We start from the raw sequence: 19,891 nt of genomic DNA, 5'->3' as shown, positions 1-19,891 counted from the left end.
TTCTGTGTTCTCGGGAGATCAAAAATGAAATCCATTTCAATACTTTTCCAGGGGCGGGTGGGTATGGGTAAAGGCTGTAACAATCCCTGTGCTTTATGCCTGTTAAACTTGACCTTCTGGCATACCAAGCAACTACGCACAAACTCTTCCACATCTTTCTTGAGTCTCGGCCAAAAGAAATATCTCTCTACCCCTTTCATGGTGGTAGCAATGCCGCGGTGACCCGTAAAAAGTGGACAGTGGCATTCAGTCATAACCTTCTCCCTCAACGGCTGTGTAACGCACAACATAGTCTTTTTCATCAAGTAGCCTTCCCAAAGGGAGTATCCAGCTATTGTCTCCCCATCCTGTAGCCGTGTGAAAATATCTGCAAAATCTGTATCTGTGGCATACTGATCGACCATATCCTCGAAGCTCCTATGATGTATCGCGGAAATAGCCAGAACCAACGGTTTTCGAGACAAAGCATCTGCCACCACATTCTTCTGTCCCTGCACATGGACAATCTGGAAGTGGAACTGTGACAAGATGTTCGCCTACCGCATCTGCTTTTCCGAAAGCTGCTTCTGTGACAAGAAGTAGCGCAAACTCTGATGGTCTGTAAAGACAGTGAAATCCGCTCCGAGTAGGTAATGCCGCCACCGAGTAAGAGCATGGATAACCGCCAAAAGCTCTTTCTCATAAATCTGTGCTGTCATCTGCGGCCTAGAGAACAAACGGCTCTCGTAAGCTATGACATGGCCTTCTTGCATCAAGACTGCACCCAAACTACGACCACAAGCATCACAATATACTTCAAATGACTTTTGCGAGTCCGGCAAAGTCAAAATAGGTCTCGTAGTCAATTTCTCTTTCAATGTCCGAAAGGCAGTCACCTCTGTGGGTCCCCACGAAAAAGGTACTCCTTTCTGTGTCAAGGTATGCAAAGGGGAAGCAATCTCTGCAAACTTTCGTATGAACCGCCTGTAGTACGAACACAGTCCCAAGAAGCTTCTAACTTCATGGACATTTCTCAAATCGGGCCAATCACGGATAGTCTCTATCTTGGCCGGGTCCATTTGCACTCCTGCTGTGCTGACACAATGTGTCCCAAAAAGTGTATCTCTGGTAGGAAAAATTCACTTTTCTTTGCATTAATCACTAACGTGTGATATCGTAATGCCTGAAAGACTTGAAGCAGATGATCTCTGTGTTCTGCCTCATTCTTGGAGAAAACAATGATGTCGTCAAAGAAAGTGCCAACAAATACCCTGTACTCTCGAAAAATCTTGTCCATCATGCGGTTAAATGTCGCAGGAGCATTGGTTAAGCCAAAAGGCATCACCAAAAACTCGAATAACCCAAAAGTCGTCCGAAAAGCTGTCTTGTAGACATCTCTCGATGCTATCCTGATCTGATGATATCCACTCTTCAAGTCAATCCTGCTAAAGCACGAGGATCCCTGTAACCTGTCGAGTATATCATCGATCCTAGGAATCGGAAATCTGTTCTTGATGGTGATCTCGTTGAGAGCGCTATAATCGATGCACATTCTCCAAGATCCGTCTTTCTTCAAAAACCAACAACACTGGAGAGCAATACGGTGAAGTACTAGGCTAGACAAGACCCTTTTCCAAGAGGTCTTTCACTGGGTTCATAATCTTTTCATTCTGTACTCAGCTCACACAATAAGGTGGCCGATTCGGTGGCGTGCTTCCAGGTATCAGATCAATGGTTTGATCTTCACGCCCTTTTAAAAGCAATCGGCATGAGTGTGGAGAAAAAATCTTGGCGTTCTTTTGATCAGGTCAAAACATATTCAACCTTTATCTAACGTTCAGTTCTCTCCCAAAAGAATGAGTAAGAAACTGAAGTTCATCAAGTACAATCTCTAAGCCCTTCATTTATCAAAGTCGCTTTCTCGGCTTGGTAGTCAACCACGACGTAGTTCTTGTGGTACCAAGGGATCCTGAGTAGAAAGTCACTCGCGTGCCATGAACACCCCTGTCATTGCAAACGAAGTTTGCCAATGCTCGATGTAATGGCAACATCATCCCATCCGGGTGCCAGTCGAACTACCTCTGCCTGTGGCGTCAATCTGTCGGGCGTAATTCCAAATCGAGCCGCCAATTCCAAGTGAAAAGAAGTTGGCCTTGGCTCCTGATCCTTCACTTTGCCTCAAAAGCGGCAAAGTTTGTACTTTCATTCATTAGATTCGGTGCAAGTCCCACGCCATGTGGTACTAGTTCTGCTTTTCTATCTGCCTATTCTGCCACATTCCTCAGCTACTCTCGAACTCTCAGACCTGTCGTCGTCTTTATCATTCTGTTCTTTCTGTGCCTTTTTAGGGCACTTCGCGGAGATATGTCCCTGTTCCCCGCATCCAAAGCACTTCCCCTCTCTGATGAAGCGAGCTCTCTCCTCAGGAGTAAGCTTGGGTCGTACATCATTTTTCTCTGGGTTGCTCTTTTTCTTTCTACTTCATTCCCAGAAGTCTGTTCGGCTCGTTGTGTCATGGCCTCATCTGTGGGGTAGGTCAGACTGCCAGAGTGAATGGCAAAGCCCCGCTTCGCATGACTCATCAACTCCTGAATAGAAGCTAACTTCTGTTCCAAGCAGTGATCTCGGATCTCTGTAGGTAGACCCAAGGTAAACCGCTCAATCTGTTCTCTGAACGAGATCTTCTTGAATGAAGAGGCGGGTAGAAAAGAGCTCCAGAATCTTTCACAATAAGCATTGATTGTATCTTTCTTGGTCATCCGAAGATGGTTCCAAGCAGCTCGTACATCTCGTTCATATTCTTGCGTCAACCAAGAAGAAATAAAAAGCTTCTTAAATTTCAGCCATTTAACTGACGCACTCTTGTTAAAGAAGCATGGACCACCAAGTACGAGCATTCCCCTTAAGGTAAGAGGTAGCTCTCCGAATCTTGGAGTGCTCTGAATAGTGTCCTCCCGCGAAAGCGATGTCAAACTGTTGTATAAAAGACAAAGCCTTCGAAGCATCTGAGTATCCTGAAAAGTATCAAACTTGATCGAGTGGCCACCTTCCTTAAACTCTCGGACTTTCTTGCTTTTATCTTCGAAAAAGTCATACTGGTTGGCTTTGTAAAAATTCTTCTTGTTCGCATAAAACTTTCCGTCATCGGAATCTGAGTTGTCTGTAGACGAGTCCTCAATAGAGCTGTCAGTCTCTGGGCGAGATGTAGCCTTCTTCTTGCCCTTTCCGAAGCTTTGTTTCTTGCTTCGCTTTTTACCTTTTCTGTCTTCTTCACTCGAATCTGAAGAGCTAGAAGAACTGTCAGAAGAAGAAGAACTGGGTACTCCTTCAAATCGAACACGCTTCTTCTGTATCTTTGCCTTGTCAAATGTCGACCGACGACCCAAATATCCCGAGAAGTCAGTGCCTTTCTTCTGCTTTTTGCCGTGCTTTTTGCCTTTTCTTTTGCACGTCGAAAAGCTGAGCAATCCATGCATCAACCACGTTCTCCAGTTCCTTCTCCGTATATTTCTTGGAGGCAGAAGATTTCTTGAGAGCGGGTTTCGAGAGTGGTGTTGTGGTTCTTTGCCACTCCATCTGTACCTCTTCCAAAGAGGTCTGGTTCATATATTTTGCCATCTTTGGGTCCTTGGCAAAATTGAGCATCATCTTTGTTGCATCGTCAATCAATTGACGACGCTCCATCTGGCCGAGGCGGGCCATACTCTCTGTCTGAATCTTCGTTGTGATCCCAGCCCGCATCTCCAGATGCAGAGGGAGTCGACTGATCATTGCCTGAAGCCATAGGTGCCGCGGAAAAAAAATTTCGGGGATCGAACTTCCCGTAGAAGAGAAATTGGTCGTGCTCTGATACCACTGTAACACACTTGGACACTCCAAGTCAAAAATCAATCGCGACAGCACCAAATAACCACTTCAAAACAATTCATAGATCACAATAGATTTGCACTGGCCCGGCGGAGTTCCGTGCCTAGAGATATTGGCCCCAAAGACTGGCGCCCCTTTCGGTATTTCTTTTTATATTAATCACATCAAAGTACAAGAGAGTGGCTAGGGTTTCACTCTCAGACTCTGCGTCCAGATGCTTTGAGAAGTGAGGCCCTCACCACTAATTTAAAGGTACAAGGGATGCCCAAAAGCAGAGCCCCAAAAGCTTTCAAAATCAAAAGCATCAGTTCTCTCTCTTAGAGAGAGTCTCCTTTTTTTATAAAAAAAAAAAGCAAGTTCTCTCTCTTTCATGCAAAAAGCAACGCCCAAAAGCTGCCAGCACAAATTGCGGCGCAATTTTCGGAAAATCCATACAGCCCTGCCACGTGGCACTGGCGCCAAAAATTAGGGTTTCAGCCAGCAGTTAGGGTTTCCAGAAATTAGGGTTTGCTGCGAATTAGGGTTTCTGGCAGATTTTAGGGTTTGCAGGAAATTTAGGGTTTCTGCTGTCCGCCACGTCATCACTTTGTGACAAAGAAGAGCAGAAAGAAAGGCCTACGACGAAAGAATGGCAGCCATAGCGTGTGAGAACGAGCAAGCATGCTTGGAAGCCAAAGAAATACAAGCCAAGTTTGATCGCGAGAACAAAGCAATAAGGCAAGAGATGTTGCGACTCTTTTCTCGAATGCAGGCACAGATGCAACAGGATCGGGAAAAGGAGACTCTCTCAGTCTCTTCTTCTCCAAAGCATGACACACAAGATTTGCATGATTATGAGAAGCATGATGAATTGAAGGATAATGATTTGCATGATGATTTGGATGACAATGACAAGCATGATGATTTGCATGATCAAGATGTGATTTCTCACCAACATGATGATTTGCATGAAGATGACGTGATTGTTCACAAGGATGATGTGTTAGTGGATGCTTTTTCTAGCGAAGCTAACCTCGTTGTAGATTCGATCAATCACCAAGAATCGATCTTGGCTTTAGAGTCGAGGTCCACAGATCCCCCACAAGAAGATTCGATAGATCGCGAAGAAGCGATCTTGGATCTCAAGCCTTGGTCCAAAGAACCCTCACAGGAAGTATTGTGTGTTCGCATGATTGATACGCACGCATTGTTCAAGTGTTTCATTCGTGATCGTTTCCTGTATTTTAGTCAACATCGTTATGTGATCCCTTTTCCTGAGTATCACATACTGTATGTTGAGCACGTTTCTCTCATAGAAGAGCACGAATGTATGCGGATTGTTCATAAAAAGTTGAAAAGTTTGTATGTAAGGAAGTCGCATTCCATGTCTCTTCCTTGGCATGACACAGTTTCCGAACGAGCACATGATTGTATGAGCACCAAGCATGGGCATTTCCATTGTGATTTTCCACAGTTGATTGATTTCGATCAAACATAAAAGATTCGACCTCATTGTTTGCATGTGTTTGATGAACGGGTTGTCACTCCATCTCTATGTTCGTCTACATTGCATACACAGTCTTTAGAGAAGACAAGATTTTTTTCCTTCACTTTACATGGAATGGGTATGTTCATGGTTTTGTGTTGGAGATGGTTTCAGGAATTTTCAGCCATGGAGATTCTTGAAGACGAAAGAAGCAGATCCCTAGACGAAGTTGAAGCAAGGAAGGAGATTCAAAAGATTTTGGGTCGCTTTCGGTGCGGGCCAAAGAAGCAAGTGTTGCAGACCTTTATAAAGTTCAAGTACTGCTCGACCCACACAGCAGAGTGGGCCGGCGCACAGTCCCTTCCAGGATTCTGGATGCTGTTGGCGATCTCCCTCGACGCCATACAGTTCGGTACCAGTACCTCACTTTGAAAACGAGGGGATGTCACGTGACACATCCCAACCCTATGTGTCCGTGGACAAGCTACACCACAACAGGGTTCAGTCAGTTCAGTCAAGTCTAGATTAGCAGTGATCTGGCACTTCTGTGAGTCTATTCGTAGACCGTGCATGCCCAGTCACTTAGCATAGATACATATCCTCCGGTTGCACACAGCATGATCATCAGAACTCCCATCAGAATCCATTAGCATCAGTTAGGGGAATTTTTCAGTGCATTTAGCCTTTTTTCCTATTTATTGGTATTTTCACTTATTATTTTTAAGTGACTTTCCAACAAAAGTAGGTAGGGCAATTTTGCTAAGTTAATATATAAGCAAACCAAAGTTAGCACTTTCTGGCAGAAGAGGCAACAGGAGCTTCCCGCTCAACAAGCAACTTCTCAGCAGTACCCCCCCCCCTCAGCACTTAGCCTCGCCATCAGGAGTCCTCCCCTTGGCGTTTTTCCCAGATCCAGCCATCGCCATCCAGTTTCTCACTTGCCTGGCGTTTCCACCATCAATTGGCAGCAGATCCAACCTTTTACTAACGCTAGCATCCCTTGGAGATTTTCAGCGTTTTGACATCAGCATTTCAGCCAATTCAAAAACGCCAGCCAACCAACCTGTCTAGCGTTTTTGTTTAGCATTGGAGAACCTCTCATTGCAGCGTTTTTCAGCATGGAATAGACCTACAAGACCAGCGTCTTTCAGCCTTCAACAGCAGCAGAAAACGCAGCCCAAAAGGTACAATAGTTCAGCGTTTTTACCATCAGCATGACCCCCGCCAGATCCACCATTTTCAGCCATTAAGACAGAAGTAAAACAGTCCATTTCAGCCCCGAAACAGTCCACAAAATTCAGCCAATAGAAGATCACAGATTTCAGCCTAAATCGTCGTCATCACCGTCCTCGTCATCGGCATAGTCCCATTGCATCAGTCCATTGCATACGCATTGTACACCTTTGTGCAATCAAAGTAGACCACTCTCGCCGACGAGAGTGGGGCTTTCGGAGGAGGGTTTTACAACCTCTCGGGTGTCATATCTCTTCTCTCTCCTCCTCTCAGTCTCATTCACTTGCACGCACAATATCCACTCACTTTGTTAGTGATCATAGCACTCTCCATAAGACGGAAAGCTCTCTCTTTCCCTAAGAACTAAAAAGAACCTTGAGCAATAAAGATCACTAATCTTGAGAAAATACAACATTTATTCCGCTGCACCTAACACAGGCACAGATGCAAGAGATTCGGGAAAAGGAGACTCTCTCAGTCTCTTCTTCTCCACAGCATGACACACAGGAGTTGCATGATTATGAGAAGCATGATGAATTGAATGACAATGATTTGCATGATGATTTGGATGACAAAGATAAGCATGATGATTTGGATGATATTGATAAGCATGATGATTTGGATGCCAATGACAAGCATGATGATTTGCATGATCAAGATGTGATTTCTCACAAGCATGATGATTTGCATGATCAAGATGTGATTTCTCACGAGCATGATGAGTTGCGTGAAGAAGATGTGATTGTTCACAAGGATGATGTGTTAGTGGATGCTTTTTCTAGCAAAGCTAACCTCGTTGAAGTTTCGATCAATCACGAAGGATCGATCTTGGCTCTCGAGCCTAGGTCCAAAGAACCCTCACAGGAAGTATTATGTGTTCGCATGATTGATACGCACGCATTGTTCGAGTGTTTCATTCGTGATCGTTTCTTGTATTTTAGTCAGCATTTTATGTGATCCCTGTTCCTAGGCATGGCATATTGTATGTTGAGCACGTTTCTCTCATGGATGAGCACCAATGTATGCGGATTTTTCATGAAAAGTTGAAAAGTATGTATGTCACGAAGTCACATTCCATGTCTCTTCCTTGGCATGACACAGTTTGCGAACGAGCACATGAAAGTATAAGCACCAAGCATGCGCATTTCCGTTGTGAATTGCCACAGTTGATGGCTTTAGATCAAAAGAGAAAGATTCGATCTCATTGTTTGCATGTGTTTGATGAACAGTTTGGCACTCCGTCTCTTTGTTCATCTACATTGCATGCACAGTCTTTGAGGAAGACAAGATTTTTTCCAGTCACTTTACATGGAATCGGTATGTTCATGGTTTTGTGTTGGAAATGGTTTCAAGAATTTTCAGCCATGGAGACTCTTGAAGAAGAAAGAAGCATGACTCTCGACGAAGTTGAAGCATTGACGGAGCCAGAGAAGACTTTGTCGCTTTCGGCGCGACCCAAAGAACCAAGCGTTGCAAACCTTTATGAATTTGAAGTACCGCACGACCCACACATCAGAGTGGGCCGGCGAAGACTCCCTTCCAGGATTCCGGATGCCATTGGCGATCTCCCTCAACGCCATACAGTTCGGTACCAGTACCTCACTTTGAAAAGGAGGAGATGTCACATGACACATCCAACCCTATGTGTCCGTGGACAAACTACATCATGATCAGGATTCAATCAGTCCAGTCAATCTAGATTAGAAGTGATCTGGCACTTTTTGTGAGTCTATTCGTAGACCATGCATGCCCAGTCACTTAGTGTAGATGCATATCCTCTAGTTGCACACAGCATGATTATCAGTATTCCCATCTTAATCCATTAGAATCAGTTAGGGGATTTTTCCAGTGCATTTAGCCTATTTTCCCTATTTTTGACATTTTTCACTTATTAATTTAAGTGACTTCCCAACAATAGTAGGTAGGGCAATTTTGCTAATAAAATATATAAGCAAACCCAAGTTAGCACTATTTGGCAGAAGATACATCAGGAGCACATGCTCAACAGGCACCTTCTCAACAAGACCCCAAGAACTTCTAGCGTTTTTGCTCCACAGCAACTTGGCTAGCGTTTTTGGACAAGACACCACAGATCAGCCAGCGTTTTGCATTTGCAGAGCCACGACGACAAGACCACAGCAGATCAGCCTAGCGTTTTTGCATCTGCAGAAATCCCGGCGACAGAAACTCCATTTTCAGCCCTAGCGTTTTTGCATCTGCCAGCAACCTCAGCATTTGCAGATCTATCGCGACAGAATCAGTCCTAGGATCAGCGTTTTCAGTTTTCAGCAGCCAGACACCGCAGATCAAGTCCCGAACCTCGCAGATCTCACCTTCCCGCAGCAGTTCCTCGCCGCACGGTCAGTTTCCGCAAGGTTTACAATTTCAGCCCGGAAAACGCAGATTCTGAAATCTGCGTTTTCAGTGCGTCGTCGTCGCATCGTCGCCATCGACATCATCACCGACATAGAGTCAGAATTCAGCAGATAGAAGATTTGCAGATTTCAGCCCATAGCGTTTTTGGACAACAGTAGAAAGATTGCAGATTTCAGCCCTTAGGTCGACTTCGTCATCACCGTTGTCATCGTCGCGACATAGCCTAGACTTGCATCAGTCTCATGCATACCATTTGTACCAGATTGTGCAATCATAAGTAGACCATTCTCGCCGACGAGAATGGGGCCTTCGGAGGAGGGTTTTACAACGTCTCTGGTGTCGTATCTCTCTTCTCTCTCTATCTTTCAGTCTCATACACTTGCACGCACAGTGTCCATTCACTTTGTTTGTGATCATAGCATTCTCTCATTAAGAACGGAAGGCTCTACCTTTCATAAGAACAAAAGGAACCTTGAGCACAGTTCGGAGCACTCATGTTGAGCAAAGCGCAAACAATCATTCCGCTGCACCTAACAGCGCACCAAGAGGAAGCCGAGGAAGGCACGCCCCTTTCCTTCAATTGGGCCGACTTCCAACACAAGCTCAAGGCACTATTTATGCCCCCACAGTACCTAGGACGGTTGAAACACGATTGGCGCGGTCTCAAGCAAAATGGTATGCCAAATATGTCTTTCTCTAATCGTGTTTTGCAGCTTGGCACTCAATTACGCAAATCGGATGCGGAGCGCAAAGAGGCATTCCTTTATGGATTGGACGTGTATATCAAGTTTGATATCGAAGTACTTGATCCAATTGATCTCAACAAGGTGGTAGCGATTTCTCTTGCACAGGAGATGAAGCACAACAAGGGAAAGCCCAAGGAAAACAAGACTTCCACAAGTACCTCTTAGACTTCTCAGAACCCGTAGAACGGTAAGAACAATAAGAATGGTAAGACGCTAACTCTTCTAACCAATCTTCCAATAGTCTCTCAGAAAAGAACTCTCCAAATGAACCTAAGGGTAAAGCTAACACAATTGCTAAACCTAAGCTCACTCCAGATGAAAAGGCAGAATAAGGAATTTTAGGAGGATACATCACGTCAGAAGAACAAAGTATTTATTCTAAGGAAGGTCGTTGTTTTCATTGTCACATCAAGGGTCACATAAAAAGAACATGTCCTAAGCTTGAACCTAATGAATCTAAAGAACCCATAGAACCCACTTGCTCTGTCAATGCAATAAATGAGAACACGAGTGTGACCCAAGTCTCTCATGATCCTCCCATTGATGAGTCTCTCCTTAAGTGTTATGGTCTGTGAAGGGTCAACGTTTTGTCATATTGTTTGCCCCAGGCAGTATGCATGATTTGATTAGTGACTCTCTTGTCGAAAGAGCCCGCTTGGAGGTTTGCACGACATCTCCTTTCGAGGTGTCAGGCTTCTCTCTCGGTATCGACTCTCTCATCACGCAAGAGTGCCTTGATGTTTTGTTCACTGTTCAACAAGTGTCCTTCCGCAGAAAATTTGTAGTCTCTCCTCTTTCAAGATGTGATATATCATATGCTTTTAAGCATTCGATGGTTTCATGAGCATAACCCCCTCATTGATTGGGCGGAAAATACGTTCACTTTCAATGCCAAAAGTGACTCTCTCCTTGTCATTCGTGGAGAGCAAGTTGTTCATTCTTCATCTCTCATTTCTAATGTGCAGGCGAAGCTTGAAAAGAATCCGAAAAAGGAGACTCTCTCAGTCTCTTCTTTTCCAAAGCATGACACACATGATTTGCATGATAATGAAATAAGCATGATGATTTGCATGATCAAGATGTGATTATTCACGAGCATAATGATTTGCAAAAAGAAATTGTGATTGTTCACAAGGATGATGGTTTAGTTGATACTTTGTCTAGTGAAGCTCACCTCATTGCAGATTCAATCGATCACGAAGAACTGATCTTGGCTCTCGAGTCGAGGTCCAAAGAACCCCCACAGGAAGTATTCCATGTTCGAATGATTAGTCAGCACGCATTTTTCATTCGTGATGCTTTCTTGTATTTTAGTCACCGTCCTTATGTGATCCCTTTTCATAGGCATGACATATTGTACGATGAACACGATTCACTCATGAATGAGCACGAATGTATGCAGATTCCTCATGAAAAGATGAAATGTTTGCATTCAAGGGATTCCCATTCCATGTCTCTTCCTTGGCATGACACAGTAACCGAAAGAGCACAAGAAGGATTGAGCATCAAGAATTGGCATTTCCATTGTGTTTGCCACAATTGTTTGATTTAGATCAGAAAGTCAAGATTCGACCCCATTGTTTGCGTGTGATTGATGAACGGTTTGGCACTCCGTCACTTTGTTCATCTGCATTGCATGCACAGTTTTTTCGAAAGAAAAGTTCTTTTCCAGTCACTTTACATGGAATGGGTATGTTCATGTTGTGTTGGAAGTGGTTTCAAAAATTTTCATCCTCAAAGATTCTTGAAGATGGTAGACACATAACTCTCGACGAAGTTGAAGCATTGAAGGAGCCACAGATAACTTTGTGTCGCTTTCGGCGCGGCCCAAAGAAGCAAGAGTCGCAGACCTTTATGAAGTTCAAGTATCGCATGACCCACGCATCAGAGTGGGCCGGCGAAGAGTCCTTCCCAGGATTCCAGACGTTGTTGGTGATCTCCCTCGACGCCATACAGTTCCGTACCAATACCTCACTTTGAAAAGGAGGGGATGTCACGTGCACATCTAACCCTATGTATACGTGGACAAGCTACTTCATGACTAGGGTTCAGTTCAGTTCAGTTAGCATAGCTTAGGAAGTGTTATGGCACTTTTGTGAGTTTGTTCGCAGACAGTGCATGTCCAGGCACTTAGAGTAGATGCGTATCCTCTAGTTGCACACAGCATGATCATCAAATCACAGTCAGAACCCATCAGGATCATTTTTACAGTGCATAGACCTATTTTTGACATTTTTCACTTATTATTTTTAAGTGACTTTTATTGGGAACTAGGTAGGGCAATTTTGACAGCCAAGTATATAAGAAACCCTAGCGCTAGCACTTTCTGGCAGAAGAGGCAGCAGGAACAAGAGTTCAACAGGCACCTTCTCAGCAAGACTCCCCCCCGACAGTCAACACAACGTTTTCAGCCAAAGACCAAACCTAGCATTTTCTTCAAGTGCAGAGCCAGCCCAACGTTTTGCATCTGCAGCAAACTGGCGACAGCAGATCACAGATCAGCAGATTCCCTAGCATTTTTGCATCAGGACGAAATTCAGCCCTATCGTTTTTGGATCAGCAGGACAAATCAGCCTTTTGCAGATTCACCGCAACAGAACCACCATAAGCATTTTCAGTTTTCAGCATCAAGACTCCGCATCGAAGTTGCAGTTTCAGCCCGGAAAATGCAGATTTCAGCATCTGTGTTTTCAGTGCGTCGTGTTGCATCGTCGTCGTCGTCGTCGTCGTCATCGACATAGAGTCAGAATTCAGCATATAAAGATTTGCAAATTTCAGCCATTAGCGTTTTCAGATTTCAGCCCGTCTCGTCATCCTCCTCATCGTCGTCGACATCATCGGCAAGTCCAAGCATTGTAGAGATTTGTGCAATCAATAGTAGACCGCTCTCGCCATAGAGAGTGGGGCCTTCGGAGGGTTTGACAACATTCTGGTGTCGTATTCTTCTCTCTATCTCTCAGTCTCAGTACCTTCATTCACAATGTTTGCCACTTTGTTTGTGATCATTTGCACTCTCTCACTAAAGGAACGGAAGGCTCTCCCTTCCATAAGTAAAAGGAACATTGAGCACAGTTCGGAGCTCTCATCTTGAGCAAAGTTCAACATTCACTTCCGCTACACCTTACATGTGCTCTTGCATTTTCCTTTGGCTTCACAAACCACACACATGGAGCCAATTCTCCCTTCAGGACTTCAAGAGTGCCGAGGTTGCTAACTAAGAACTAGTCAATGCACTATCCATAGCCAGGTTGATCAAAACCAATTGTCGTTGAATCATTGCTTCTGGAGACGCCTGTTTGCATAGCTTCTCAACACAATGTTGGAATGCTTCCCCTTCACCCGTCCAGAAGCGCCTATGCTCTCAAGCCTTTGCCAAAGTATTTCAAACACCACTAAAAGAGCCATCCCCGCTATGCATGTCTCATTGGAGACCTCTCTCCATCAAGTGTTTCAAAACGCTACATACCTGCAGCCCTTGGGGATGTTGCCGCCCATTGGAGTCCACCCTCTCGCGGGCGATTCAAAACGCCTACATTCATGGCATGCATTAGACAAGCCGTCTCAAGGCCCATCTGATGCAGCGTTTCAATATGCTCGCGGGAGCATTGTCCTTTAGCGTTGCCACAATGTTGCTAGCATAGGTGTAGAGCTCTCCTTGCAAGCAATGTTTCAAGATGTCAAGCTCTAGCAAGACGCCAATGAGGTCACGGTCACCAAGGTGTTTCAAAACTCCATAAGAGATTATCCCCACATGCGTCAGGTAGGCCGCCCGTCAGGCTGGCGTTTCAAAACGCTACACCGTGAACAAAGTCTTCCACGCCCTTACCCTAAGCCTAGAGCAAAAAAACGCCGGTTCTCTTGTCTTCTCAACAGATGCTCTTTCTCCAACGGAGCTCTAATACCATGTCAAAGTCGAACACGGAAGCGTAGAGCAGTGGGGAAAATACATGTGTAAGAGAGAGAGAGAGAGAGAGAGAGAGAGAGAGAGAGAGAGAGAGAGAGAGAGATGAAATGAATGAAATGATATATTAACATCTACAAAAGGCCAAAGTGACCTATGAGACCAAAAAGTTACAAGTGGTAAATCTAGTACAATGTCTGAGTACAACTAAAAAGGGAAGGGGGGGGGGGGTGAGAAGTGAGAGTTGATACAATGGTACAATGGGTGGGCTGATACAATGGGTGATATAAAAATGGTAGGCGAATCGGGGGAGGGGGAGGGGGGGGGGGGGGGGGGGGGGTTAAAAGAAATCCCTCATTGGTCGGTGGCAAATCTCGTCAATATCCTCCATAGTCTGGGTGATCTCGATCCTCTGCTGCAGCCTCCTCTAATGTTGTGAAGCCCCTCGTGATAGCAGTCGTTTGGATCTCCCTAGCTCAATCGCCCGATCGATCAGCATACCGCTAGTATGGGTGTGATCTGAAGCAGAGCTCTGTTATGGTGAGCACTCCTCTGGCTGCTCATTGTCTAGTGTAAAGAAATTTGTGATCTGCCTCTGAGACTGACTCCCTGATGTCCTCAGGAAGCTCTCCTTGGGTCTGCGCAGCTCGAGTAAAAACACGCCTAGGCATCTTTGGTCTGAGTATCTCATGACTCTTGAAAGTGGTCCAAAGCCCTCTTTGAACAAGCAGTGAAAACGGCCACAGATCTCATAGCACAGGGGGCAGTGACATATGTAGTGCAGCTCTCGTCTCTGACTCAATATGACATAAATGACATATCCTGGCCTCTGTTGGTACTCCTCGAAATCTACCAGTCTCGATCTGAAGCTGATGTGAGGATGTGCGTATCTAGCCAATAGCACACCATATCCCACGAGATAAGTGTGTATCCATGTATCCAAGCCTCGTCACAAATCCGTCCTCCGTGAGTTGGAGAAGATGCTCTCTATAGAAAGATATCTTCGTGCCCAACTCCTGTATCGGCTGTATCCATGTGCTCCTGGTATCTAGCTGAATCAGATCCCGACGTACGAGTCTAGTGATCTCTGTTTGTGTGATAGATAGAAAGAGTGCATCCAAGGAGTACTGGAACGGGGGCAATCTGTCCATGTTGAACCCATGTAACTGAAACCATGATGTCATCTGCCCAAAACCAACATGTTGTATCACCCTTCGATGCTAGCTATCTGAAGGACTCAAGGGCCAACCAAGCATAACTGTCTCTGGGGAGGTCCCATAAACTGTGCATAAAGGATACTGATCTGGTGAGTGCCTCGACCATGAGGGGAGGAGCAACTAGCTTGGCTTGAATAATGTCATGTGGCACTGAAGCCTTAGCCCGAATCATCCGAGAAATCATAGAGACTAGAGGCCTCTCCATACATCTCCATCCATCAGTGCTACCATATCTGCCATGGTGATCCACAGAGGGTCCCCATATCTGAACTTTATAAAGCATAGCTGAAGCCACAAGAGTGTCAAAAGGCCAAAGCTTTGTTCGAGGTTCCTGAAATTGAACCTGCAAACATATCCTCTCTAGTCTCCCTAATGTTGCATAAGCTCTGGTGAGTCTCGTCTCTGCTTCTCTCCTCAAGGAGAATACTGGGCCATTAAAGACCACCCCAAGATAGGTATATGCATCTGTATACTCCACTGTCTCTCAACCATAAGTAAAGGTGGGAGCTGACCTCCTCACCCACTATGCCGTGGTGTTAAACACCATTACCTTGGTCTTACCAAGGTTCACTGACATTCCACTATCCTGGGCAGACACCTGTAATGCATCCAAATGACGTTGCATCCCTTCTGAAGAATCTGAAATCAGCACAATATCATCAGCTTATAACAGCAGCAGAATCCATGTCCCTGCTAGCTGAGCACGACTCAAAGTTATCAAGGAGCAAAGAGGGAAGGGATGAATAGGACAGAAATGGGCAGAGAAGCAACGAGCATTGGAACTCCTCTTTCTTTTCTCCAGCTGACCCTCTGACTATGGAGCTGATGCTGAAACCAAGCAAAGCCCGTGCTTCAATCAAGCTGGCTCTTGCTTCATCGAGAATAAAAGGATGCGACCAAGGTTTGACCAAAAAATGTTTGGCCTTTTCTGCTCATATGTTATATGCAACCACCAAAAATTTACGGTGTGAGGGGGTGGGGAGGCCTTGGCTTTGTTAACAAAACCTTTGAAGCAACATCAATGCTGAAACACTGAGATTAACTTCAAACCATTAATGATCAAAATGCGGGCGAGCACGGTCTGCTAGCAGACAATTTGAGACCAGAGTTTGAGCAACCAGTTGAAAACAGGTGCAACCTCATAAAAAAATCCTTGCACCCAGATAGTTCAGCGATTTTACATGGGGTGGGTGGAATCCATTTTCTAACTGCAAACTTCAAAGCAAAGGTAGTATGATTATTCCATTGTTGGACTAAACTGACAGCAAGTACAAAAATGGTGATAAGTTATTCTGAAATCGTGGATGACCAAACACCAAACAAAAGGAGCACCTCAACAAAACTTGCTGGAAAATCTGGGGGCCAAAACATTTTCTCAAGATCTACACTTCAGGTTTCAAATTTCTAAAACATTTTTCGATGACTTGATTGTCCTTTGTGAAGCCTTCAATAACATGTAGACATGTACCTTGCGTTCATCTGCATTCAAACGATGAGGAACAGCCCTGCTGCCAATCTTCCCCTTGCTGGCTTCTCCTCTAGAAAGGCGCTCCACATCATCCAAGCTTGGTCTATCATTACCATGGAAAAAAGACCCTGAGAAGAGGAAGCTTATTCTTGCACAACATAATGATGAAGCTTTACAAACTTCATGATAAAAGCATGATAGTATTCCGTTCCACTTAATGAAGTGAACTACACTAAAAATTGAGTGTGCAAAAGGGAGGAGAAAAAACAAGAAGTGGATGGGACTTGAAAGCTTAAAGCTTAGAGCTGTATCCTGAGTACATATAGACCTCTTGGGAGAAGACGATGTTGTGAGAAAAGCCAATGTGCACAAACTATATGTACATCATAGTGGCATGTATGAAGAATGTGATATGAACCACCTGGGAGGTGCATAGTGTCATGTAATGTGCCCCTGATCCAGTATGAAGAAAACTGACGTGCGAGGGAGGTGTGTAATGGGCCCTGTTCCAGTATGAAGAAAACTGAAGTGCTCTCCTCCTGCCCTAGAAAAGCAAGCTGCTATATCTCATCAACTGCACAATGTGTGAAGTAGCTCAAACCATACCTCAGCCAGTGTGTTAGTTATCGAGGAAGGAGTAGCACTCAAGACATGTGCATCTAGCCTTCCAAATAATCCACAAAAGTAATACTACATAGCGTGACAAAGACAAGGCTGCAGGGCTGGGAGTCAAAATCATCACTGTGGAAGGCAACATGGCCAACGTGCAATCCGTGAGCAAGAAATGTTGATGTTCCCTTATTGTTCCCTTATACAGAAAATGCGACCCCAGAAAATGTTGTAGCCAAGTGACAACCCCCCCCCCCCCCCAAGTCACAAAGCCATGTTGCGGACCCATTCAGCATATAAGCATGCAAACTGCCTGCCAAACAAAATGGTCATATGGGCATTACCCAGAAACAACATCGCAAGCACTCAACAGTCTGTAAGGTACATCGCTGACAAGTCGGCTCAAACCTGGCAGCCAACACGTAGTCCCCCTGAAGTGTGTAAATAGGATTGGATGGCCAAAGTTGCCCATGGTAGCCTAAGGACCCGAGCTTTTGGACTTCTTCTCTTACTACCTCCATGAGACTAGAATCATGGACTTCCTAAAGACCTTTTCGGCCTTTGAATGGATCAATGCATCTTAACAGTTTTGCCAAAACACACAAATAACACAATTCTTGGCATCGTTGCCCACCCTTGAGAGAAGCCAATTCAACAGAGCCAAAATGTGATCGCTCTCAAACTGCCTACTCCATTGGTGGTGTATCCTCCATCATTTCGACTTAAGGGAACTCTTAATTGGGAACCATCAAACATCACAAGCGGTGCCAACCAAGATCCTGAGCTGCGAACGTGACTCTGGTCGTATGAGAGCTGTGATAAATTTCATTGACAGCCAAAATCTCTCTCTTCTCTCTCTCAAGCTTACCTTGGAGAGAGATTAGAGCAGAAAGGTCTGCATGTTGCTGGCGCCTTAACGGTAACAAGAATAGACGCAGGCACGAAACGCTTGGGTGCACAGACATTTGCCATCTGTGCACCTATAGTGGCTACTTGGTCTTTGGCCTTGGGTTCGCATTGGTTGGGTGGAAGAAAGGTGAGCTGGAGCCTCTTCCAGCAGAAAACAATGAAGGTGAGTCCTTCAACCCCTGCTAGCCTCTTGACTAAGTGGCACGGGTCCTTAAATGACCCCGAGCGGTGGGATCAACGGCTAAGGAGAAGTGGGGGGGATCTTGAGGACAGCGGACGGCAGACAAAAAGTGAACATGAGCAATATTGGAACCCGGGCAGGATTTGAACCCAGGTGGACACGCTGAGAAGCGCACGTCTTAACCACGTGCACGCAGACGTTTGGTTGTCTAAGAGAGGAAAACATAAACATATAAAGTAAACGAAAATGCTAAAAAGTAAACATGGACAAGCCGTTTAAAATCGGACGGCACTCCGTGCCTCTGCTTTTGTGCGCATCGTTGCTCGCCACCAATCCCATGACGGGGTCTTCATTTAAGACCCCGTGTTACTTAGTCCCGAGGCCCTGTTAGGCTAGTGTTAAGGGTTCAATAAAGGGTGGAGGAAATGATGGGTACAGATGGTGGAGACAGATGATTAGGCGCATTTTTGGTCACGTGGGGGAGAGGGAGGGGGTTGGAAGAGCTTTTAGAGGGGGTGGAGAGAACAAGAGCAAATCTTCCTTCATGTGGCTGCCCCTTAGCTACTTCTAGCACCTTGTGTGAATAGTGTAAAGAAGAGAGATGCAACCCGATTGGTTGAAATCAAAAGACCTTGGCTTTTGCCATGAAGTCTGAATAGACCCTTAGTGCGGGGCTTTATCAAAAAAACTTGTTAGTCCCATGTAACACTTCAGTGACCGTTCTCAAATGGTCCAATAACAAAGCGAAGGACAACTTCACCTTGTCCCACACAACCCATGGACACAAATGCAGTGCTAAGCTAGTCAGCTAGCTCACTCTCATTGTACTTCCAGTTTTACCAAGGTGTCCCTCTTACCCATCATCACGCAAGGCCCACTCGAGCGTCTTGATTGGTTTAGGCAACTTGCTCATGAGTCCTACATATGGCAATGGGAAGGACCTTCAATGAGATACACTACGAAACTATTAGTAACTTCAAATCCCTCTTACCCTAGTTTATGAAAGAATCCTCTTTTATGATTTCTCCCAGTTAATCATTTGTTTCTTTCAAGAGAAAGAACTACCTAAGCTCTGATACTAATGAAATTGAATTGAACACTTTAATTGCTTATAATGGTTGCAAAATCAATAATTGTGCAAATCACGATAAATCTATTGAGGTAAGCATGTAGCTTACACTCATGGTGAGCCCTTAAGCCAAGCATGCACCATTTATGTGCATAGTCAAACTTTTCCCATAGAACCTATAAGCTTCACTCATGCTACTCGTTCCTTAAAAACATGCTACACATTTGATAGCTACATGCTACTTGTGGTAGCTCACATTATCCTTGCCATTACCACTTGTGGTGCATATCATCCAATCATTGATTACACATCTCCAGGTTGAGCCTATTTATGGCCACTATCCAAAGCTTGTAAACCCTCTCCCATTTTCGCCAATCAAGCAAGATCATTTCTTTTTCATTGCATTGAGTACATTCTCTTTAATCTACTTAGTCCTAATTGTTATGAATCTCTTCCAATTAGAAATAAGTAGATTAGAGAGAATGTCCTCAATCAAGCAAGTTCTTTTTCATTGCATTTAGTACATTCTCTCTAATCTACATACTCTAAGTTGTTATGAATCTACATTTTGTAATGCCTATGGTCTATTCACCATAGGCATTACAAAATCAAACAAGAAGAAATTATAAGATTGACAAGTGAAACAACATTGGGCCAACTTTTTGAGGTAGGGCCCCTTGAAAGGAATTCTTCATTGATTTGAAACCCAATTACAAGTAAGAAAAACAATGAGCATAGAGGTCTTTAAAAACTTCATTATTTGAGTCATCAGAAGCTCGAATTCTGCTTGAAAAAATCAAATTTCAACATCATTCTCAATGACTTCTAATTCCTTAAATTAAGTAGACCTACAGAATGTTAGGGAAGTGAG

General features: G+C 44.6%; 1 protein-coding gene across 1 annotated transcript in view; it reads right to left on the bottom strand.

The window, feature by feature from the left end:
• LOC147426564 (uncharacterized) overlaps window positions 1-17,962 on the bottom strand; it is a 31,335-nt gene extending 13,373 nt beyond the window's left edge. The window contains exons 1-2 of the mRNA XM_086498670.1: window positions 17,730-17,962; window positions 16,253-16,355 (exon numbers count right to left, since the gene is read on the bottom strand). Coding sequence (XP_086354796.1) covers window positions 16,253-16,355; window positions 17,730-17,833 — 207 coding nt within the window. The 5' untranslated portion in view covers window positions 17,834-17,962. The remainder of the gene's footprint in view (window positions 1-16,252; window positions 16,356-17,729) is intronic.
• Window positions 17,963-19,891: the final 1,929 nt, after the last annotated feature.

The sequence above is a fragment of the Adiantum capillus-veneris genome, chromosome 24 (genome assembly GCF_014529385.1).
Source record: "Adiantum capillus-veneris isolate H3 chromosome 24, ASM1452938v2, whole genome shotgun sequence".
NCBI classification, from domain to species: domain Eukaryota; kingdom Viridiplantae; phylum Streptophyta; class Polypodiopsida; order Polypodiales; family Pteridaceae; genus Adiantum; species Adiantum capillus-veneris.
This window is presented reverse-complemented; position numbering and strand designations above follow the sequence as displayed.